Genomic DNA, 25,223 nt, shown 5'->3' with positions numbered 1-25,223 from the left:
CCCTATTGGGATGAACCTTACATTGGTAAAACAATTAATTAAACACCAAGACCTATTGGAAATCTTGAAAGAAATTCAGGAGAGTGGAAAGAAAACATTAATTACTGTCCAACATGATACAAAGGAGATAACCAGGGTTCTACAGAGAATAAGACAAGATATGACTCATCACTGGTGGGATGTGATCTTTGGATGGTCACCAACTGCGAATGGAGTCCTTAATAAGTTGTGTCACCCCATTGTAGTTTTATTAATATTAGTTGGGATAAGCTTAGGATTGTCTATTATATTGTTAATTTGGAACTGTAAGATGCTACAACAAATAGCTGTACTCACCTCTTTGTCAAATGCACATGGTAAAGCGCTAAAAGACACTTATTGTCATGGAAATTTTCCTTAAGTAAAAGAATTTACTTATTTCCTAGGAAAGGGGGGAATGAGACAGAGTAATCCATCCTGAACTAGGTAAAGTGTCTAGGAGAGGTGAAGGGTCTGTGGAGCTAAAGCTGAAGGAGAGGCCGCATTCCAGAGACAGCAAGGAGACAGAGAAAGAAAAACAGAAAACCGCGAGGTCAATCTGCCCCCGACCTAGGAATTCCTTCGATAAAGAAGAATTAGTGCTAAATGTCGCGTGGAATGAATATGTATGAACTTAATTTGAAACTGTATGCATATGCATTTGGAAGGGGGGATAAAAAGGGGACTCGGAGTCTCCAGGGGTGCGCACGCCTTTTGGGAGGCTTGCGTCCGACGCGCGTCGTAATAAAGGCATACCGGGCTTTACAACTTTTACAAGTTGTGAGGTTTCTTCCTTTCTCCGCAAATCAAGTTGTGTGTCCAGTTCTGGGCTCCTCAGTACAAGAAAGACAAAGAGTTACTGGAGAGGGTTCAGTGGAGGGACACTAAGATGATGGGGGGGTCTGGAGCATCTCTCTTATGTGGAAACACTGTGGGAGATGGGCCTCTTTAGTCTAGAGAAGGCTCAGAGAGGATATCATCACTACATATAAATATCTCAAAGGTAGGTGCCAAGAGAATGGTGCCAGAGTCTTTTCAGTGGTGCCCAGTGACAGAACCAGGAGCAATGGCCATAAACTAAAACACAAATAGTTCCATCTCAACATGAGGAAGAACTTCTTTATGTTGTGGGTGGCAGAGTACTGGAACAGGTTGCCCAGGGAGGTTGTGGATTCTCCCTCTCAGGAGACATTCAAAACTCACCTGGACACATTTCTGTGTAACCTGCTCTAGGTGACACTGTGTTCCAGTGCAGTCTATATCAATTCACAGCAGATTGTGGGGCTGTGTTTCCACCCCTGGGGCAGTTGGTTCCAGGTGTATTGGATTCCCCTCCAAGTGAAAGCAAACTGTGGCCTGCACTCTGCTGCCAAAGGGATTGAGAAAAATGCATTAGTGATATCAGTTGTGGCACCATCTGGCTGCTTTTGATTCCAGATCATATTGAAGTTCAAACATGTCTGGAACGGCAGCACTCAGAGGTGGTGTGACTTCATTGAGGCCACAATACTCCACTATCAGCCTCCATTCCACATTAAACTTTCACACTGGCCAGATGGGGCTGTTAATGGGTGAGTGGGTCCTGCTGATCACTCCTTGGCTCTGGGTGAGAGTTTAAGAGTCTCGGTTGGTGCAATATTGTCGTCGATGCACTGTCCTGGTAGCAATTGGTATTTGCTCATCTTCAACCTGCAGCAATCCCATGATGAAGGGATCTTCAGAGAGGTCAGGCAGGGTGGATAACTGTTTGATTTTTCTGTATTCACAGCTATACCAAAAGCCCATTTATACTCTTTGGATCCTTGAAGTACCTTCTCCTGAGGTAATCAATGTCAACGATACAAGGAGCCTCTGGGCCAGTCACAATGGTATGCTTTTCCCATTTGTCCCATTAAACTCACCTCAGCCTCTAATGCAGACAACTCCTGGCCTCTCCCCGTCACTCCAGAGATGCAGATGGATTCTACACTGTTCTGCCTTGATGGCATCAGTGTGCACTGTGCACCGGTATCTACTAAAGCTTTATACTTCTGGGGATCTGATGTGCCAGGCCATTAAATACACACAGTACAGTATACCCGGTCATCCCTTTCTTCCTCCTGGCTGAAGGCAGGGACCCTCTGTTCCTGGTCAGAGTATTCACTGTTTGACCTTTGGGATACCAGATCAGAAGTGTCCTCACCAGGGTTAATGGAAGTGATTTCAGTTCTTTTATGTCTGGGAGATTGCTGATTGCTTTCTTGTGTCTCTGCAGTAACGACATGGAGTCAATTTGGATGACCCTTTCTTAACAGCTCTCTTCCCTCTCTGTTCACAGACATGGCCTTCCAGCTCAAAGGTGGGCTCACCATCCCACTTCCTCATGCTCTCTCTCTGGTCACACAGAAAGAACCAGAGTTCGCCACATTGCTTGAGCTTGGGACTTCCCTCTGACCAGAGCAGGAGAGGACCAATCTCTTGAGCTGCCCCTACAAGCTGGGGTGATGGCTTGTAGGGATGAGGAAGTATCCAGTGTTTCTTCTACATTTCAGAGCCAGGAAGATGCCATCTCTACAGCTGGTGTATCCATTTGTGGATAATACAATGATACCAAGCTGCTGGAATATGATGCAGGGGTGCTTTGAACCACCTTCCTCCACATGGACATTGTGCAAGGGACATCCTCTGGATCTTTAGGGACTCTGTCACTTTTTAGATCACTAGAGATGATTTCCAGCACTGCTACTTCTCTTAAGTACTGGATACCTTTGTCTGTAGTGGTCCACTTGTCTGGGGAGCTCACAAGATCTTCCTTAAATGGATATCTTGCCCTCATGCTTGAGACAAGCCATTTCCAGAGTCTGCAAATTGCTCCTTCCTTTCCAGTTCCTCTTTCAGTTTCCTGATCCTTAGGAAGGCATCTCAGCTATTGGGCTTCATGACCTTCTAACTACTGACTGTTGGCCCCATTATCTCAGCACAAAAGCAGCCAGGCAGAAATCCGCTCACCTTGCTGGCAACTGTAATCTTTTTGCAAGTCTCAAAGTTCTGATGAGGCCAGGGACCAAGTTGTGGAGACCCTGGGGGGCATCCCCTGGGTTGGAGGGACACAAGACACTTCCCTCAAAGCTGTTCAGCCCCACTGGCTCCTTTCCCTGTTCCTATGTCCCTGAGTCACTCTCTCCCTATTCCCTGATTGGCTCTCATCTTTGTACTGCCCCGAGACCAGGTTCAACCCCTACCCCCTGGGGATTGAGTAACCTAGACCATATACAGGTGTGGGCTTTGAGAACTCTGAACATCTCACTGCGCGGCTGAATTAAACATCTGTGAATATTATGCAATGGCCTTTTTACTTCTTTACCCTGGACTTAACTAGCAGCAATTCAGGCTGCAATACCGAGTAACTTCAGTTTCCCATTTGATTTGCCTCACTCCTTTCAATTTATTTGTTGAAGGGCCTGCCTCTTGATCTAATCCCTCCTTTCCTACTGTTACTTCCTCTTCTTCTTCCTCCCTTACTAATTGGTAGTATGGGCCTGCAACTTGCCTTGTCCATTTTTTTGTTTTCACTACAGGGCCAATTACTGTAGTTGCTGTAGTTTGAGTCCCTGTCTCAGCCATAGTGTCCTCAAATGCAGTTTGGATTCCTGTGTCAACTATAGTCCTGTGAGAGTATTGAGCAGTGGATCAGTTGGCACAGGCCAGGCTCTAGTACAGGGCAAGAAGCTGCTGGTTTTCATGGGGGTAAACAAGGCACCCTTCTATCAGTTGACAGGTCAGTTTACTAGGGTTGTTTACCTGTTTGGGTGTAAAGTCCCAGGCAATGGGAGGTGATAACTACCCTAGGAACCTGACCAAATTTTCCACAGGGCAGATTTTCAATAGCTCTTCACATAAAGGTTGTTTTCTCTTATACCGGGATGATGACAGATTGTATGAATTCCATAGTGAACCAACAGTATTAGCTAATATTATTAATAATATTAAACAGCTTACATAAGGATGAGCAAAGACCATGAAAGTCTGCAGTACAAAATCATTCACATCCACCCTGGGCAGGGAGAAGGAGCTGTATTCACTCATCATTGTTTGTCTTAACATGTTCCCAAACTCAGCAAAACAGAGTGATAAGCAGCACAGCTGACAAACACTGTGTCCCGCATAGGAGCTTACTACTTGAAAACTGCTATTTACCATTTACTATAGCATGCAATATATATATGTATAACTGCCTTTATCTTATCCCACATTTGGGCGCTGAAAGGACTGTAGTGGTTTGACCTTGGCCGGGTGTCAGGTGTCCAGTAAGCTGCTCTATCACTCCCCAGTGGAACAGGGGAGAGAATAAGATGGAAAACAACTAGTAAGTTAAGATAAGGCAGTTTACTAAAGCAAAGGAAAAAAACAAGCAAAAGTTTGTGCATGCATAGGCAAAGGGGAAAGTTAATCTCTACTTCTCATCAGCGAGTGATGTTCAGACACTTCCTGGGAAGCAGGGCTTCAGCATGTGTAGTGGTTGCTCTGGAAGGCAAACAGAGAATAACAAATCCCCCCTGTTCCTCCTCTCTCCCTTAGCTTTTATATCTGAGCTGACATCATATGGTATGTAATATCCCTTTGGTTAATTTGGGTCAGCTGGTCTGGTTGTGTCCCCTCCCAGGATCTTGGCCGCTCCCAGCCCCTTGATGGGGGGAAGGAATGTTAGAGGGACAGTGCTTCTCAGCAGTAGCCAAAACACTGGTGTGTTATCAATACACTTCCAGCTACCAATGCTAAGCACATCACTGTGAGGGCTGTTAAGGAAAAAGGAACTCTATCTCAGTCAGATCCAATACAACCTGCTTTGGCAGAAGGGTTGGACTACATAATCTCCAGAGATCCCTTCTAACCCTAACAAGTCTGTGATTTTGTGTAGGGAGTCAAGCGGGGCATCCACAAGCATTTGTTATATTAGATATGGAGCCACTGGTCACAATGTTGCTTGGTCTGTTCATGTGGTTGTGGTACCTCAGCTGTGGAAAGACTGTCCAAGATAGCAGACAAATTTGAAAGACTCGAGACAGCTAGAGAGGAAATGTCCCATGCCCCACCAGTATGGACCAGAGTCTGCTATTGGGAGCAAGCACCTCCCTGCTTGAGAGAGAGGGTACACACCACAAGGTAACCTGTGGTTTTATCTGTGTGCCCATGGAGAGGACATGAGGAAATGGGATGGAAAACCCACCTCTGTCCTAGCAACACATGTACGTGAGTTGAGAGGAAGGACAACCACTGCAGGAAATTCTTTAAGGATAAATGTCGCTCTAGTTTCCAGTGAGCAAGTCCTCAGACAGAATAGAAGGGATGATGTTACTTCTGATACTCTTGAAGGGACCTCCAAGTCATCTTTGCCATAAGTGAGCAATGAGTACTATGACCAGAACTAGAGGGGCCTTGCCTCCAGCCAGGTGGAGGAAAGGGACAATCGGATCTATTAGACTGTGAACATCCGATGGCCTGGCACATCAGACCCACAGGAGTATAAGGCATTAGTTGACATTGGTGCACAGTGTACCCTGATGCCATCAAAATATTTAAGGGCAGAATCCATCTCTATTTCTAGGGTGACAGGGGGATCCCAATAGCTGACTGTACTGGAAGCTAAAGTGAGCTTGACACAGAGCAAATGGCAAAAATACCCCATTGTGACTGGTCCAGAGGCCCCATGCATCCCTCACACAGATTACCTGAGGAGAGAGTATTTCAAGGACCCAAAAGGGCATCACTATGATTTTGGGATAGATGCTGTGGAGACAATGGAAATTAAACAGCTGAATACCTTGCCTAGTCTCTCATAGAACCCTTCTGCTATGGAACTGATGAGGGTTGAAGAACAGCTGGTACTGATCCCTACCACAACAGTGCACTGTCAGCAATACTGCACTAACTGGGACTCCATGGCCCCTGTCTGTGAGATGATTTGTGAACTGGAGACCCAGGGAGTTGTCAGCAAGACTCACCCTTTAATAGTCCTCTATGGCCAGTGCATAAATCCAGTGGAGAGTGAAGACTGACACACTATTGTGGCCTGAATGAAGTCACACCACCGGTGAGTGATGCTGTGCCAGGCATACTGGAACTTCAGTCTAAACTGGAGTCCAAGGCAGCAAAGTGGTGCCACCATCAACATTACTAATGTGCTTCTCTCCATTATTCTGGCAGCAGAGTGCAGGCCACAATTTGCATTTACCTGGAAGGGTGTCCAGTACACCTGAAATCAATTGCCCCAGGGGTGGAAACACAGCCCTTCCATTTGCCATGGACTGATCCAGACTGCACTGGAAAAGGATGAGGCTCCAGAACACTTGTAACACATTGATATCATCATGTGGGGCAACACAGCAGAAGAAGTTTTTGAGAAAGGGGAGAAGATATTCCAGATTCTGCTGAAGTCCAGTTTTGCCATAAAGCAGAGTAAGGCCAAGGGACCTGCTCAGGAAATTCAGTTTTAAGGAATAAATTGGTAAGATGGACATCATCAGACTACAATGGATGTGGTCAACAAAATAGCAGCTATGTTCCCACCAACCAGCAAGAAGGAAACACAAGCTTTCCTAGTCACTGTGGGTTTTTGGAGGATGCATATTTCAGAATATGGTCAGACTGTAAGTCCTCTCTACCTTCTGATAAGTTGGGTGCTGAACAACAAGAAGCTTTTGAACAAATTAAACAGAAGATTGTTCATGCAGTAGCCCTTGGGCCAGTCAGGACAGGATAAGATGTGAAAAATGTGCTCTACACTGCATCTGGGGAGATTGGTCTTTCCTGAAGCCTCTATCAAAAAGTACCCAAGAAGATTTAAGGATGACTCCTAGGGTTCTGGAGTCAAGGACACAAAGGATCCAAGGCCTGTTACACCTCAACTGAAAAAGTGATACTGGCAGCTTATAAAGGGATTGGAGCTGCTTCAGAAGTTATTGACACTGAAGCATAGCTCCTCCTGGCACCCTGACTGCCAGTGTTAGGCTGGATGCTCAAAGGGAAAGTCCCTGCAACACATCATGCCACTGATACTACCTGGAGTAAGTGGATTCCTTTGATCACACAATGAGCTCGAATAGGAAACCCCAATCACCCAGGGACCTTGGAAGTCATCATGAACTGGCCCAAAAGTTAAAATTTCAGACTATCATCAGAAAAGGAGGAGAAGGTAAAATGTGCAGAGGTGGCACCACCATATAATCAGCTGCCAGAAAATGAAAAGCAATACACTCTCTTTAATGATGGTTCCTGCCATATTGCAGGGATACATTGAAAATGGAAAGCTGCCATATGGAGTCCTATGCATCGAGTCGTGGAAGCTATTGAGGGACAAGGTGGATCAAGTCAGGTTGCAGACGAGAAAGATGTCCAGCTGGCTTTAGATATCACTGAATAAGAGAAATGGCCAGCATTCTACCTCTGCACTGACTTGTGGATGGTAGGAAATGTTCTGTGGGGGTGGCTGGATCAATGGAAAAAGACCAATTGTCAGCAGAGAGGTAAACCCATCTGGGCTGCAGAATTGTAGTAAGACACTGATGCCTGGATAGAGCAGTAAATGTACATCATATAGATGCACACGTACCCAAGAGTAAGGCTACAGAAGAACATTGCTACAATGGACAGGTGGATCAGGCTGCCAAGATTAAAGCATCTCAGGTGGATCTGGACTGGCAGCATGAGGGTGAATTATTTCTGCCTGGATGGGTCCATGACACCTCAGGTCATCAGGGAAGAGATGCAACATACAGATGAGCTTGTGACGGAGGGGTGGACTTAACCATGGACACTATCTCCCAGGTTATCCATAACTGTGAAACATGAGCTATGATCAAGCAGGCCAAGCAGGTAAAGCCCCTGGTGGACAATGGTCAAAATATAAATATGGGGAGGCCTGGCAGATTGATTGCATCACACTCCCACAGACCCATCAAGGCAAGCACTACGTACTTACTATGGTGGAAACAGCCATTAGATGGCTGGAGATGTACTCTGTGCCTTATGCTATTGGAATATGAATCCCAATATTACCAGTTAGATGGTGCCTGGGCCAGTTCTGACCCTCGCTGCTGGGCCAAAGGCAGCACTGTAGTGTAATTCACCCCAGAGATACCTTGGCTGCTGGAGGTTGCAGCGGGACACTGAACGAGTCCAGGCTTGTCAGGAACTCCGTTTACCTCAGGAGAGAGAGCTTCTGGCGATGGTGAAGAGAAAAAAGGAGTGGATTCTGCTGGAGGGTTGTCCAGATGTTTATTCCATGGTTACAGAGGTCTGAACCGGGGCAACTGCTCCAACCAGAATGGAGGCCGCATGGTCTCATTAACCTTTTAAGCTCCGGGACAGGGTAAGGGGAGGGGACAGGTGAGCTACCAACCAGGTGAAAGGGGCAGGGTCTCAAGGGACTAGGGACACCTATCCAATGTCCCCCAGGCCTGAGGGACCAACCACACAACGCCTTGCTGGTATGTTAGCCTGATTGACAGGGCACACTCAGCAAGGGGCGAGGGGGAAGGGAGAAGGTATAGGCACACCTGGGAAGGGACCCGGAAGTTTAAAACAGGACATTGCAACACACCGCAACATCATGCCACTGCCCGGAACACTATCTTGGACCTTGAAAAGCAAGTCCTGTGGTGACATAGCACCTCAGATAGAATTGACTCAGATGATGGGACTCATTTGAAAAATAGCCTCATAGACACCTTGGCCAGAGAGTATGGTATTGAGTGGGTGTATCAAATTCCCTATCATGCACCAACTCCTGGGAAAATTGAATGGTACAATGGACTGTTAAAAATCACATTGAAAGCAATGGGTGGTGGGACCTTCAAACATTGGGATCTACATCTAGTGAAGGCCACCTGGTTAGTTAACACCCAAGGCTCTACCAATCAAGTTGGCCCTGCCCAATCAAAACCTCCACATACTGTAAAAGGGGTTAAAGTTCCTGTGGTGCGTATGAGGAATGTGTTAGAGAAGACAGTTTGGATTAGTCTTGCCTCAAGCAAAGATAAACCCATCCATGGGATTGTTTTTGCTCAAGGATCTGTGTGTACCTTGTGAATAATGCAGATGGATGGAGAAACACGATGTGTGCCTCAAGGGGATTTGATTTTTGGATGAGAACAGTCGGTAATATTGAATTGTATAATACTGGTTGCTGAATGACACTTCAACTGTATGCTATAACTACCATGGACAATGAGGATGGACTGCTCCAGATACACCAGTCGTGAGTTCCTGATACAACTCGCAATCAGCCAACAGCACACCAGCCTTCCTGCCCTAGAAGACATCTAGGATGGACAGAACTCACAGTCATGGACTAAATTAACTTAACAGACATCTTGGAGGGATGGCCATTGCCTATGGAAATTATATTTGTGCTTGTGTATATTTTATATATATATATATATATATATATTTAATATATATGTATGTATGTATATAGTTAGAAGGTGTAGGATTTGGGCATGAGTATATGGTATAGATTAAGGGGTGCATAATATCCTGATTCCAGCCAGGATAGGGTTAATTTCTACAGTAGTCAGGGGGGCTGGTTAGTTTATACCACCTCATTGCCAGGGGTGGGGGAAGGAGGTCTCTTTGGGGGGTATCATGGTGGAGGTTCCCCTATTACTGGGTTCCATGGTGAGTAATGGGTGTGATTCAGTGAATGGTGTCCTCCTTCTTGTACATTGTTATTACTACTGTTGCTGTTACTGTTAGTTTTCTTATCTCACTGATGTTTACAGTAAACTGCTCTTATCTTGATGCATGATCTTTGCCTTTTGTGCCTTCAGTTCTCCTCTCAGCTTGCTGCAGGAGGGAGGGGGAGGGGGGAGTGAGGAAGTGGCATGTGGTTTGGAGCCTTTCAGTGGAAACACTAAATTGGGAAATACCATTCCTAAACCATGACAGAGGGGACACAACTAGGACAGCAGACCTGAATTGACCAAAGGGATATTCCATAACATATGATATCAGCTCAGATATAAAAGCTAAGAAAATGGGGAAGAAGGGGGAACATTTCTTATTTACAATGTTTGCCTTTGTGGAAAGATGGCTGGGGATAAAATTAGAGGAAACTGAGAAGTTATATTCACATCCTGAAAGAAGTTATAAACAGTATGGAAATTATAGGCTAAAATACAGTTGCCACTCCTTGGATAGAATGCGGTTGGCATGCTCAAGACCTATTCTATGATAATTCCCCACACCCACAATCCGCAACCATAGCACCTGCTAAAGGGGATGGAATGGAGGGTGGAACCGAGTGGACACACTGCAGCTAGGCTCTGTTGAAATCCTTAAAGGGAGTACTCAATGGTACTTTGCAGCTGATAAACCAAGTAGCACCTGTCAACCAGGGGAGATAGGAAAAGATGTCCTGCTGCTGAGCCATCAACTGTGTTGAAATTACTCTCCTCAGATGAACTTGCTTCATTATAGCCTAATTGTAATATTAATGCATACCACCATCCCACAGTTACCCACCTCCAAGGTGTCACCACACCTCAGTGGGCATGTGCTCTATATTTTTTTTACTGTATCTTTAAAAGCAAAGCAACAGAATTTTATACCAAGCAGTAACAAAGGTATGTATGACTAGAGTCACTCAAGCTCCACCTAAACATGAAGAAATAATATAAAAGCGGAGAATGGGAGAAAAGTTAGGGAAGACTCCATTGTAACTGTTGGGATCAGTCAACAGGTTGAACCTTTTTCCGGATAGGGATGCCTATTGGGTAAGAACCACACTCTGCATGCTGAATACTTTTAATGGGGATGACAGCTTGTCTGTGTATTGCTTTGAATACATTTTTGCAGTCAGATACCATAGCTGACAATCCTTGAACCTTAACCTGTCACAATTTTATATTAATAGTGTTATTCCATAAACTGTTAGTGTTAGTCCTTCACGGGCACTGACAGTGGGTAACATAAATAAAGGGGAAGACTTGCTGAGGGGTCTCCCTTATGCTGTTGGTGTGTTTTCCTAAGTCAGTTGAGTCACCCTCCAATCCAGTTGGACTGTTCAGTGAAGGGTCTCCCTAACAAAATGCTGACAGACTGGTTGAGCACTGGGGTCTCAGCTTTCCTGGGGTGCTTACAGACAAATTAAATACTAAGCATCCCCACACCAAGGGTTGAGGAAATCTCCCTTTTTAACGTGCCAGCCTTCCAGAGCAACTGCTACACATGCCTTGCTTCCCAGGAAGTGGCTGAATGGGAAGCACAGAATTAATTTTTTTTTCTCTTTGCTTGTGCACACACCAACTTTCACTTTTGCTTTAGTAAACTGCCTTGTCTCAACCTATAAGTTGTTCTCCATCTTATTCTCTCTCCCTGTCCAGCTGAGAAAGAGGAGTGACAGAGCACCTTGGTGGGCACATGGAATCCAGCCAAGGTCAACCTACCACACCCATAATGGTAATTGGTGAGTGATCTCTCCCCTTTCTTATGTCAACTCTTGGTATTTTCTCCCCCATCCAGTTGAGGAGAAGGAGCAATAGAGTTACTTAGTGAGCACCTGGCATTCAACCTAGGTCAGTCCAGCACAATTAATTATCTAATTCAAGACTCCTGATACATACATGCAGAAATTGTTTTCAAAGCTAACAGAACTACCTCTACTCTGTGCAAGTAGTCAACTGTCCTGGGGTGAAGTTATGATGCTTGTATCCCCATTCATATGTTCTGTGCCTTTAAGACCGGCTCTGAAGAGTGGAAGTTTTGTTTGGGTTTCTCTTATCAGGGACACAGAGACAGGCAGTACATAGGGCTGGTTTTCACTTCTTGCTTTCAGCTTGCTGCTTTGCTTGCTCCCTTTTCTGCTCTCGCATCTGCTCTGCTTTGGCCTCTGCTTATTAGCTAGTTCTAGCTAAACAGTCCACATCCCTTCCTTGACTGTTTCTCCTCTCCTGTTTCTGTGACCATCTCGAACCTGCTCCGCACTGGGACCCGGGAACACCGAAGGTTTTGCTGCAGCAGCTGGCCCAGCGCCGGAGGGACTGAGAACAGAGCAACCACTCCCGAAAGAGACTTTCTGATTTTGTCATCTTTCTCAGAGTGGTGTCATCTGGTATTGTTCATTTTGTGTGCTGGGGGTTGCTGTGCCAGTCAAATAAACAGGTTCTTTTCACTTCTCTCTGAGGAATTCTTCCCGAACCAGTTGGGGGGAGGGGCCGTGTGAGTTTGCTCTCTGGAGGGGCCCTCCTTTGCAGATTCTTTAACAAATTTGCCCTAAACCAGGACATCAACCCATGAAATAATGTTAATGTGTTAAAATAGGAAGCTGTATATGTTTAAAGAAGCCACAATATTTTGCCCATAAACCTCCAGAGCAGCATGGACATTTCATATAACCCAAACAATGTTCAGAAACCATTACAGCATTTTCTGCATTATATGAACCATAAACTCCTGAATTTTGAGGGGCATGAAAATTTTGCTTTTGTCTAGGGAAGTGATTATTATATGTAGAACTTCTCCCAATTCATCCAGCATTTCATTCTCTCAAGGTAACATAAAATTTTTTATCTAAATTTGTCACATGATGTTATTGAACTCCATAATTGCTGAAGTATTTGGAAAGCTTCTGAACTTAAATTAGCTGCTATGCTTTTGAAAATGTAGTGTATGGTCGAGTTAATTCATGCTGTTTATGTATAAAATATTGTAAAATCCAAGCCATGTATTTTGGCCACCTTGGCTGGGAGCAGAGTCTTATTTTTATTCAATTAGCTTCGGGAAAACTTTAAGATAATATCAAGCCTGTTAACGTATGAATGGAACCTTCCTGGGCCATGATCACTGACTTTCCTGGAATGTCTGGGCCATTCAAGAGTGATCTGCTCATGGAAGATTGCATCTACAACCGGCACCACCCTTTACATGTGAATACCGACTCCTGGAGAGTGCTCTGACATCATTTAGACACCTGGAACCGAACTTTTGTCTACCTCTGCACATGTATAGCCCCAGCTCTGTGTGTGAAGGGACACAAAGGAACATTTGGTCATTTCTGCCCCAGGCAGAATAGACAGTATATAAGCTCACTTCGAGAAGCAGTCGGTGTGAACCAAGGGAGAGATTCTGACACTTTGGAGGTCAGATCCAGGTTCACCCAGAGCCGATCCCAGGCTCGACGCTGCCCTTGGCTGTGGTGGGGTTTTTTTCCCTGATCGAAACTGTTTTGCTGAAAATCTAATAAATCATTGCTGAAGTTTCTTATAAATTTGGCTCTCGATTTGATCATTTATAACAAATATGCTTGAGTTAGTCCAGTTACAGAGTTTAAAATCAATCTCACAGTCTCCTTTTGCTAGATTGAATTTATCCAGACTTCCATCCAGTTTACCCTCCCTCACAGGCAAAAACAACAGATAGATTAACCTTAACTGCTTTCCTGTTTACTATCAGCATGGTTAAGAAGTGTTAATTTGTACTTGTATCTGGACATTTAATCAACTAAACAAAGCATACTTATTTTTCAACTGAAATACATACATTCACTTTCTGAATGGCTAGTCAGCCAAATAACATGCTTGCTTCCTGCTCTTCAGCCATCCAGCCAAGAGAATTCATTGCATGCCATCCTTTAGGTGGCCAAGTGGCAAATACTACCATCCAACTGTTCATAAGCCCAACAAATTCCGTTACAGACCAACACCGTACAGTATGTAAGTAAGGAAGAAACTATGTACCAGTGACTCCAACTTTCATTAGGACAAAGATGGTGTTTCATGTCCCTCTATCATAAGTTTTGGATGGCTCCAGCACAGTGAAATGGCATAAGAACCATCTACTTACTGTCCTCAAGGACTACACTATACAGTAATGTGAAAGGCAAGTATCAGTTGCCCAAAAATAAACTATTTTCCAACAAGCATCATATACAGCTCTTTGGAATGGATTTTATTTTATAGGGAAATCTAAGAAACAGAAAGAATACAAATTGAATTGGTAAGTGGCATGGTGATACTGATAAATAAAAATTAGGATGTGCATTTTACATCGTGCATCACTGTACTGACAAGTCCAAAAAAGCATTTAAAAATTCTAAACAAACCTGCTGGAGCTACGAGATCTTCTTGAAGAGCTATAGCTTCTTGGGGGTGATCTGGATCTCTTCTCTTTCTTTTTTTTATCATCTCTCTCTTTTTCTCTTTCTTGCTCCTTCTTCTCTTTCTTCTCATCTTTCTCCTTTTCTTTGTCCCCTTTTTCCCTTCTGTCCTTCTCGCCCTCCTTGTCCTTAATCTTCTCTCTATCCTTTTCCCCCTCTTTCATAACATCATATTTTTCCTTGTTCTGGTCTACCTCTTCTCTGTCTTTTCCCTTCTCCTTCTCCTTGTTCTTTTCCTTGTCCTTGTCCCTGTCTCTATCCCTTTCCTTGACTCTAACTCTCTCTCGATCTTTATGCCGTTCTTTCTCCTGGTCCTTCTCCCTGTCCTTATCCCTGTGTCTCTCTTTATCTCGCTCTCTTTCCTTTTCTTTGTCCCAGGTTCTCTCCTTCTCTTTGTCTTGGTCTCTCTCCTTTTCTTTGGCCTTTTCTTTTTCCTTGACCTTTTCATTGTCTCTTTTTTTGTCCCTGTGAAAAGCCAAACACAAATCCATTAATTAATATTTGAACTTTCAAATAAAATTACAACTAACTCTTTAGCATACATTAATTGTTCAAGACAAAATATATGTTTCTGTTAAAAAATAGTAATTATTCAAAATTTTCATTTGTCATCCCTGTTCACCATGTGGGAGAGGCTATATAGATAGGAAAAATTTGGAAACCAAATTGGGGAAGAGGGGGCAAAAATCAAATCAAACTATGATTGTCAAAGTGACATCATTACACTTTGAAAGAATGTCTTCTCACCTCACAGCTATGTTACCATACATACATAAATTTTCTACATTTTATCAGGAGTGAGACAAACTCTAAAAATTGTAAACCCATTCTTTACTAAATAGGTGTACATGTAAAATGGACTGCAGATTAACCACACCCATGTGAATAATGACAACTGACTGGACTGAAGTCTTTATTCTGCAGTGTTCTCTCACATAAATATCTTTTAACTGCTTGGAAATCCAACATCAGTCAATACACAGAAACAAAAAACTGTGATAAAATTTCACCACATTCCCTCAAAAGGTAAATGTAAGGTAAAAACTCAACCAAGACGATTCAACTATCTGTAATGCCATTATGAATTAGAAAATTATTGAAAAATCAGTAAGACCATAAACACAGAAGCAAGGTAACAGAACAAGTCAGCTTCTTTGTGATAGGGAGAATGACACATGTTCATAAAAACAGTGAGAAAAAAATCCACTGGATGTTCTAGTACACAAGCCAAATAAAAATTAATCATAAAATTATAGATTATGCCGAGTTGGAAGAGATCTTCAAGGATTATCAAAATCCAGCTCCTGGCCTTGCACACCACCATCCCCAAGAACCACACCATGTGCCTGAGAGCATTGTCCAAATGCTTCTCTAACTCTGACAGGCTTAGTGCTGTGACCACTTCCCTGGGGACTCTGTTCCAGTGCCCAACCACCCTCTGGATGAAGAACCTTTTCCTAATATCTAACCTAAACCTTCCCTGACAGCTTCATGATGTTCACTTGGGTGCTGTCACTGGCCACCAGAGAAAAAAAGATCAGTGCCTGCCCCTCCGCTTTGTGATCAAACTGTAGATCATGATGAAGTCTTCCCTCAGTCTCCTCTTCTCCCGGCTAAACAAGCCAAGTGACCTCAGCTGCTCCTTGTATGGCTTCCCCTCTAGACCCTTCATCATCTTCATAGCCCTCCTTTGGATGTTCTCCAATAGGTTTATATCTTTTTTACATTATGGAGCCCAAAAGTGCACACAGTTAGATCACAGCTTTGGCTGGATGTCTCGGGGATGGTTCTTTTGGTTTTGTTTTTTGTTTTGCATCCCGGGGTGGTCACTGCTGCCCCCCCCCCCCCCCCAACTCTGTGAGTACCTCGATGAGTGAGAGCCAGCACCAGATTTCCTGTGAAAGTTGAGGGGTGAGGGGTGGTTGCTTCCTCTTCTCGTGGGGCGATTTGGTCTCCACTGCCACTGCCACGTGGTGGGACCTCTCTGAGACATACAGTTGCTGTTTGGCTTTTGCCCGTTTTTTTTTTTTTTCTTTCCCCTTTCCCTTTGGCACTGTGACTTGAGCTTCCTGGCTTGCTTCTCTGCTTCTTTGCTGTTTGGGAGCCCAGAGCCAGTGTGTGCCACACTGGGACCCAGGACCACCCTGTTCCCCTCTGGGGGCTGCCCCCCCCCACCCCAATCTCTGCACAGCCTGAACCAGGGGACCCAGGGGCCAGCCATGGCCAGTGAGCTACCACGGGGAGTGATCCCCCGCCCAGCCCTGCTGCTCTCTGCCGCTGCTTCGGGACTTCTTGCTACACTGTAACCTGACACCTGAACACCCCACAGTTTTGGGCACAGCCCTGGAGTCTCTGCTACATTTTGCTTGCTACCCGCAAGTGAGGCAGGCCCTGCCATCCCAGCCACTGCTCCGAGGCTCCTGCTACAGTCCATTTCACCATCTGCACGCCTGCCATCACCACATGAGAGATGAGTCTGAACTTGTGCCACAGGGCCCCCTGCAGCTGCGAAGGAATCCTCACACCTGCCCTACCCATCTGGGAGCCAGCAGCATCCCTGCTGCCCTGCTGGCTGTGACCATAACTACACTAAAGGGGAAAGTGCTTGACAGCTGAGAGAAGGCTGTTACTGGGTTTCTGGTTTTGTTTGTTGTTGCTGCCATACTTATTGTTGTTCGTTTGCCTTGTTATACATATTAATACTAGTAAAGAACTGTTATTCCTTTTCCCATATCTTTGCCTGAAAGCCTCTTAATTTTAAAGTTACAATAATTTGGAGGGAAGGGGGTCAACTTTTCCATTGCAAGGGAGGTTCCCACCTTCCTTGGCAGACACCTGTCTTTCAAACCAAGACACTGAAAGACTACATTTTGGTAAAGGATTATTTGGAAGCACGGGACCCCAAGCCATCTTTCTAACAAAGGAGACACATGACTCCTAGACCCGTCTCTAGGATATTTATACACACAGCCCTCACCTTTTTTCATTGGAACAAGTGTTTGGCTACTAAGAAATAGTAGGCTTCTTTCATGGTCTGTGACCTGAAGACTTTGGTTCCCATTAGGTTTTGGCAAATACCTCTTTGGATGTCTCACATACGAAATGTAAGATCATTAAGATGAAACAGCACACAGTCCCAGCAATAGCAAAGGGTTTCACAATGACCCAAGAAGCACCTTCTAGTAATTTATCACAGAGATTCCATTGGATTAGGCCCTTTCAGTGAGCAGCTATCTCAAGAAGCTCCAAACTGCAACAGAGTCAAAAGGATCCATCAATGAAGCCCAGCTATGTAGCCTACCTCCTAACTCTTCCCACTGAGGTCCACAGGTCTGCAGTTTTATTTCCCACAAAACTTTTTTCCTCAGAAAACAATTGGACAATTTAAGTATGAAGCTCCATTTAAATGAGTCAGAGGAATTAAAGAGATGAAACAGAAAGAAAAGTACCAAGGCTTCTATTCAATAAGCTACTTTTACAGTCACTTTTGCTTTGTGAATATTCACTATTTTACCCCTCAGAAAGTTACATTATCATCCAAGGAGATAAAGGAATTATTTTGTTGGATTTTCACAGTTCAATAATTAGATAATCAGACTTGAAAATTAATGGGCTAGGCAAAATACAGGTGTATTGGATGCTGAAATGTAAATATGTTACATAATAGACATATACATTTATGCTTACAGTGGTGTATGGCCAATATGAAATAGCCAAAGGCAAAAAAAAATATTCTCACATTGGAATGGGTCTGGTTGGGATGGACAGCAGAATGGCCACATCGGCTTACTCAGAAAGCATTAAATTTAGGCCATGGGAAACATCTTGTTAAGGCGAGCAGCATGGAATGAGCATGAAATGATGGGAATACGTATACAAAGTAAGCCATTCCATATAAGGCCATGTCCTGAACCCTACCCTCTGATTGGTTTGCTACAGTTTCCTTATTTAGTGAAGTTTTGTTCTCTACCCTGGTGTCCTGGTTTAGGGCAAATTTGTTAAAGAATCTGCAAAGGAGGGCCCCTCCAGAAAGCAAAACCCACACGGCCCCTGCCCCCAACTGGTTCGGGAAAAAATTCCTTGGAGAGAGGTGGAAAGAACCTGTTCATTTGACTGGCCCAGCACCCCCCAGCACACAAAATGAACAATACCCGATGACACCACTCTGAGAAAGATGACAAAATCAGAAAGTCTCTTGCGGGGGTGGTTGCTCTGTTCTCAGTCCCTCCGGCGCTGGGCCAGCTGCTGCAGCCGAACGGTGTTCCCGGGTCCCAGTCCGGAGCAGGTTCGAGATGGTCACAGAAACAGGAAGGGAGAAACAGTCCAGGAAGGGATGTGGACTGTTTAGCTAGAACTAGCTAATAAGCAGAGGCCAAAGCAGAGCAGAAGCAAGAGCAGAAAAGGGAGCAAGCAAAGCAGCAAGCTGAAGCAAGAAGTGAAAAACAGCCCTATGTACCGCTCGTCTCTGTGTCCCTGATAAGAGAAACCCAAAAAAAACTTCCACTCTTCAGAGCCGGTCTTAAAGGCACAGAACAGATGAATGGGGATACAAGCATCATAACGTCACCCCAGGACATTGCACCCCTTATCCCCATATCATTCTTACCCCACAATCAGATCTCCCTGAGGTACACATCATGTTGTTCCATCTCTTTGCATTATCCACCATGTGCAACCTGGTCCCTGAGCAAAGACCACCCCACAAATGGGTTGGTCTGTACTCGAGGCAGAATTGATCCACACAGTCTTCCCTAACAAACCTCTGATATGTACCACTGGGACTTTGTCTCCTTCTATTACAATCAGGGACTCAGACTGGGCAGGACCTGCTCGGTTGGTGGAACCTCGGGTGTTGACTAACCAGGTGGCTTTTGCCAGATGCTGCTCCCAATTCTTGAAAGATCCCCCACCCAAAGCTTTCAACTGGGTTTTTAGTAGTCCATTGTACCTCTCCACTTTGCCTGCAGCTGGTGCATGGTAGGGGATATGGTACACCCACTCAATGCCATGTTCCCTAGCCCAAGTGTTGATAAGGCTGTTCTTGAAATGAGTCCCATTGTCTGACTCGATCCTCTCAGGGGTGCTATGTCTCCACAGAACTTGCTTCTCCAGGCCCAGGATGGTGTTCCGGGCTGTAGCATGAGACACAGGGTGGGTTTCTAGCCATCCAGTGGTGGCTTCCACCACGGTCAGCACGTAGCGCTTGCCCTGGCGTGTCTGGGGCAGTGTGATGTAGTCAATCTGCCAGGCCTCCCCATACTTGTACTTGGACCACCGCCCACCGTACCACAGGGGCTTCACTCGCTTGGCCTGCTTGATGGCAGCACACGTCTCACAGTCATGGATAACCTGAGAAATACTGCCCATGGTTAGATCCACCCCTCGGTCTCGTGCCCATTTATAGGTGGCATCTCTGCCCTGGTGGCCTGAGGCATCATGGGCCCATCGAGCTAGGAATAACTCTCCCTTATGCTCCCAATCTAGGTCTATTTTGGACACCCCTATCTTTGCAGCTTGGTCTACCTGCTCATTGTTTTGGTGCTCCTCATTAGCTCTACTCTTGGGTACATGGGCATCTACATGGCGGACTTTCACAGGTAGCCTCCCTACCCTGGTAGCAATGTCTTTCCACTCATCAGCAGCCCAAATTGATTTCCCTCTACGTTGCCAGTTAGTCTTTTTCCACCTCTCCCGCCATCCCCACAGAGCATTGGCTACCATCCATGAATCAGTGTAGAGGTAGAGCCTTGGCCACTTCTCTCTCTCAGCAATGTCTAGGGCCAGTTGAACAGCTTTGAGTTCAGCAAGTTGGCTTGATCCACCTTCTCCTTCGGTAGCTTTGCAACCTGTCCTGTGGGGCTCCATACAGCTGCTTTCCACTTCCGCTTCATCCCTACTATGCGACAGGAATCGTCAGTGAAAAGAGCATAGCGTGTTTCCTCTGGGGGCAGTTGGTTATAGGGAGGAGCCTCTTCAGCATGTGTCACTGGTTCTTGATCCTCTTCATCTGTGACACCAAAATTATCACCTTCGGGCCAATTTGTAATGACCTCCAAAATCCCAGGGCGATTCAGTTTACCTATATGGGCGCGCTGAGTGATGAGAGCAATCCACTTGCTCCATGTAGCACTGGTGGCATGGTGAGTGGAAGGAACATTGCCTTTGAACATCCACCCCAGCACTGGTAGTCGGGGTGCCAGGAGGAGTTGTGCTTCAGTGCCTATTACCTCCGAGGCAGCCTGGACTCCTTCATAGGCAGCCAGGATTTCTTTCTCTGTTGGAGTATCGTTGGCTTCAGACCCTCTGTAGCTTCGACTCCAAAATCCCAGTGGTCAACCCCGAGTCTCCTCAGGCACCTTCTGCCAAAGGCTCCAGGACAAGCCATGGTTCCCGGCTGCAGAGCAGAGCATGTTCTTTACCTCTGGTCCTGTCCTGACTGGGCCAAGGGCTACTGCATGAGCAATCTCCTGCTTGATCTGGACAAAGGCTTGTTACTGCTCAGGGCCCCACTGGAAATTGTTCTTCTTGCGGCTGACCAGGTAGAAAGGGCTCACAATCTGACTGTACTCAGGAATATGCATCCTCCAAAACCCTATTGCACCCAAGAAAGCTTGTGTCTCTTTCTTATTGGTGGCTGGAGACATTGCTGTGATCTTGTTGATGACATCTGTAGGAATCTGACGCCGTCCATCTTCCCACTTCACTCCCAGGAATTGAATCTCACGAGCTGGTCCCTTTACTTTGCTCTTTTTAATGGCGAAACCAGCTCCCAGGAGGATATGGATGATTTCCTTCCCTTTCTCGAACACTTCTGCAGCTGTGCTCCCCCACACAATGATGTCATCAATATACTGCAGATGTTCTGGAGCCTCACCCTTTTCCAGTGCAGTCTGGATCAGTCCATGGCAGATGGTGGGGCTGTGCTTCCACCCCTGGGGCAGTCGGTTCCAGATGTACTGCACTCCCCTCCATGTGAAGGCAAACTGAGGCCTGCATTCTGCTGCCACAGGAATGGAGAAAAATGCATTGGCAATGTCTATAGTGGCGTACCACCTTGCTGCCTTGTACTCAAGCTCATACTGCAGCTCTAATATGTCTGGCACAGCAGCACTCAGTGGTGGAGTCACTTCATTCAGTGCACGATAGTCCACAGTCAATCTCCATTCTCCTTCAGATTTTCGCACAGGCCAAATGGGGCTGTTGAAGGGTGAGTGGGTCTTGCTGACCACCCCTTGGCTCTCCAGCTCTTGGAGCATCTTATGGATGGGGATCACAGCATCTCGAGTGGTCCTATACTGTCGTCGATGCACTATGGAAGTGGCAATTGGCACTTGTTGCTCTTCTCCCGTCAGGCATCCTACTGCAGATGGATTCTCAGACAGCCCAGGCAAGCTGTTCAATTGCTGGATGCCTTGTCTCTACAGCAGCTATTCCAAATGCCCACCTGAGTCCTTTTGGGTCTTTGAAGTACCCACTTCGAAGGTAGTCTATGCCCAAAATACATGGGGCCTCTGGGCCAGTCACAATAGGATGCTTCTTCCACTCATTTCCCGTTAGGCTCACATCAGCTTCCACCAAAGTGAAATCCTGGGATCCCCCTGTCACACCAGCAATAGAAACAGACTCTGTCCCCACATGTCTTGATGGGATTAATGTGCATTGCGCACCAGTATCGACCAAAGCTTTGTACTCTTGTGGTTCCGATGTGCCAAGCCAACGAATCCACACAGACCAGAAGACACAATTTTCCCTGGCCTCTACCTGCCTAGAGGCAGGGCCCCTCTAAGCCTGGTTATCATTCTTTCCCTGGGTGTATGTTTTGGATGTTCCTTCGAGGGGATCAGACATGTCATCATCATCATACCTGGCCGTTCGGCTACGGGCAACTGGAGCTGCTTTCCTCCTGGTGGCTTCCTTCAGTTCACGCACCCATCGTGCCAGAACAGCGGTAGGTTTCCTATCCCACCTTCTCATGTTTTCCCCACAATCATGCAGGTAAAACCACAGCTCAGCTCGTGGGGTGTATCTTCCCTCACCATCTGGGAAACGTCTGCCTTGGATACCGGAACCTAGGATCTGTACTGCTGAAATTTGGAAAAGGTCTTCTTTAATCTCCTCTCTAAGCTTCTTATGGTTCTCCTCTATCTTATCCTCTAAGTTCTGCAGACGTGTTTCTACCGCTGCGATTCTGGCATGTGTCGGGCCATATACAGCATCTGCATATGCTCGGAGCTTCCTTGCCATGTCAAGCACAGTCTCACCCCTCTCATCCCTCTTCATGATGGCTAAGGCAGAAGCATATTCATGTGGCCCAAGTCGTACGAGTTTTCGCCACATCACAGACGTGCATGGTACTAAGTCTGGGTTCCTAGTTGTTACATCATCTGAGAAGATAATGTCTGCCACTGCCATTTCTCTCAGGCGTTGGATCCCTTGCTCTATTGTCTTCCACTGAGTTTGCTGCATATAGAGATCGTCTGCGCACAGGTATCTTTCTGCTACACTTCTTAAGACCCGTTCCCAGAGGCTGTGAGAGTTAGCCCCCGTCATGATTCCTTGATCTATGACAGGATCCTGTGACAGGGATCCCAAATGCCTGGCTTCAGTGCCATCCAGAATTGTAGCCTTGCCTGCAGTGTCCCAGAGACGGACCAGCCAACTAATTATGGATTCATCAGACTTTTGAGTGTAATCCTTCTGTTGGCCACCAAGGTCCTTCAGGGAGAAGGACTCAATATTGGCATCTGATCTTGCACCTGCTGCTTTGACTCCTGATTTTACGTCAGGAGGCACTGAGGTTCTTTCTCCTTCATCATCATCATCATCATCATCATCATCATCATCCACTGGTCAGTTGGTCTTGTCTGTGCATTTCCCACTTCTAGTGCTGGTAGCAACAGCCATAGGTTTAGCTGCTGGCTTCGAGCCTGGAGTGTTAGCTGCAGCGTGAGTCACCGGGACAGTTGCTGATTTATCTCCCTGCCCCCCTGCCTCTGTCTGCTGCCCGACAGTATCTAGCAGTGTGCGATAAGCATATGCCAGGGCCCAGCTCACTGCAATGACCTGCCTCTCCTTAGGCTCATCCTGGTACTTCTTTTTCAGATATTTCCCCACCTCAGCTGGGTTCTGAATTTGTTCATGGGGAAAATCCCAGACTATAGGGTCAGAAAATTCCTTCAGGATTTGGCCCATATCCTCCCATTTCCCACACCACTTAGGATTTTCCACACCGGGGTTTATTCCTGAGTCAGGGGCCTCATCAGCCCGTCTAGAAATCTCAGCCCTCATTCTAGAGAAGCAGCAGGCTGTATAGAGGAAGGTTACGAGATTGAAGACCAGGAAGATGGTTTCTTTAACATTGAGGGGAAACTGAACATCCTTCACTAGTGATGCAACTGATTCATAGGAGAAGGAGGAAAGCAGAGGCTGAAAAACCTCATTCCCTCCTGCTCCTCCTGCAACAAACTGGATGCATAACCATAGCCATGAACCATTCATACCTGGAGCAGACCCTAGCATGTTTATAAACTTCTTGCACATTATTGCCACCAAGCCCAGCAGGATAGCTACTCTGGTCACTGCCCCTCTGATGTAAAAACTACGTATTAAGGGCAATACTAAATCTATTTCTGGATAAGAAAAAAACCTAGGGACCAGAGAGGTATTAAAATCTCAAAAAACCCTAGGGACCAGAAATGCATGCAAACCTTCACCCCAATAGACATTATGAATCCAAAAAGCATGGCTATTAGCTAATTTAAACGAACACAGAGTAATAGCAACCAAAATGCAGTCAAAACAGGGTTTTTCCACTCTCTCTCTCGCCCCATGTTTGGGCGCCAAAGATTTTGTCCTGGTTTAGGGCAAATTTGTTAAAGAATCTGCAAAGGAGGGCCCCTCCAGAAAGCAAAACCCACACGGCCCCTGCCCCCAACCGGTTCGGGAAAAAATTCCTTGGAGAGAGGTGGAAAGAACCTGTTCATTTGACTGGCCCAGCACCCCCCAGCACACAAAATGAACAATACCCGATGACACCACTCTGAGAAAGATGACAAAATCAGAAAGTCTCTTGCGGGGGTGGTTGCTCTGTTCTCAGTCCCTCCGGCGCTGGGCCAGCTGCTGCAGCCGAACGGTGTTCCCGGGTCCCAGTCCGGAGCAGGTTCGAGATGGTCACAGAAACAGGAAGGGAGAAACAGTCCAGGAAGGGATGTGGACTGTTTAGCTAGAACTAGCTAATAAGCAGAGGCCAAAGCAGAGCAGAAGCAAGAGCAGAAAAGGGAGCAAGCAAAGCAGCAAGCTGAAGCAAGAAGTGAAAAACAGCCCTATGTACCGCTCGTCTCTGTGTCCCTGATAAGAGAAACCCAAACAAAACTTCCACTCTTCAGAGCCGGTCTTAAAGGCACAGAACAGATGAATGGGGATACAAGCATCATAACGTCACCCCAGGACACCTGGTTAGATCCTGTCCCCTCAGCCTTGCCCCTCAGATAAAGTTCTGTTTGCCCCATTGTTAGGTCTTTGGATCTTGCCCCTTTTACTGTGCACAGCTTCTCCACATTTCTTATTTACGCACATTATTAAAGGTTCTTATTTTCCAGGCAAATCCATTGCACTCGTCCGTTTATTTATTACCACACTCCCGGCTGACCTGGTCCCGGGGTCACACGTGCCAGCATGACAATCTTGTGCACAAAAGCTTTATACATGTTCTCAGAATGCAGGATCAAGTTTAGCTTGAATCCAGAGTATAACTGCTGACAAGGTTGAAGAAGCATCATCCCCATTTTTGTAGCACAGGCTACACAGAACATACCTAATTCATTGGTTCAAGTCTGACAATTAAGTTACCTACTTTCAATCAGCTTGATGTTGGTATAAATGCAGACTAGACTGGTATCAAAGTTTAGATACCTCAGGGTTGTTGTTCAACCCCTGAGGGCACCATATGAACTACTATGAAAAAAATTAACTATATCACAGACAAAACCTGTACACTGAGCACAAAACAACCTTACTTTCTATTATTTTGTTCCACAAACAAAGCCTTGGGACAGGCTAAAGCATTTAGATTCCT

General features: G+C 45.8%; 1 protein-coding gene and 1 long non-coding RNA gene across 9 annotated transcripts in view; one reads left to right on the top strand and one right to left on the bottom strand.

Moving 5' to 3' along the window:
- The window catches only part of LOC141726940 (uncharacterized), a 45,744-nt gene extending 32,448 nt beyond the window's left edge, over nucleotides 1–13,296 (top strand). The window contains exons 2-3 of the long non-coding RNA XR_012577897.1: nucleotides 11,379–11,461; nucleotides 12,001–13,296. This is a non-coding gene — a long non-coding RNA (uncharacterized LOC141726940). The remainder of the gene's footprint in view (nucleotides 1–11,378; nucleotides 11,462–12,000) is intronic.
- Nucleotides 1–25,223, bottom strand: part of LOC141726939 (uncharacterized) — a 102,248-nt gene that overhangs the window by 22,562 nt on the left and 54,463 nt on the right. For all 8 annotated transcript variants that reach the window (XM_074532048.1, XM_074532051.1, XM_074532049.1 and 5 more), the window contains one exon: nucleotides 14,096–14,614. In XM_074532048.1, the coding sequence (XP_074388149.1) occupies nucleotides 14,096–14,614 (519 nt within the window). The remainder of the gene's footprint in view (nucleotides 1–14,095; nucleotides 14,615–25,223) is intronic.

This window comes from Zonotrichia albicollis, chromosome W, assembly GCF_047830755.1.
Source record: "Zonotrichia albicollis isolate bZonAlb1 chromosome W, bZonAlb1.hap1, whole genome shotgun sequence".
Taxonomy (NCBI): domain Eukaryota; kingdom Metazoa; phylum Chordata; class Aves; order Passeriformes; family Passerellidae; genus Zonotrichia; species Zonotrichia albicollis.
This window is presented reverse-complemented; position numbering and strand designations above follow the sequence as displayed.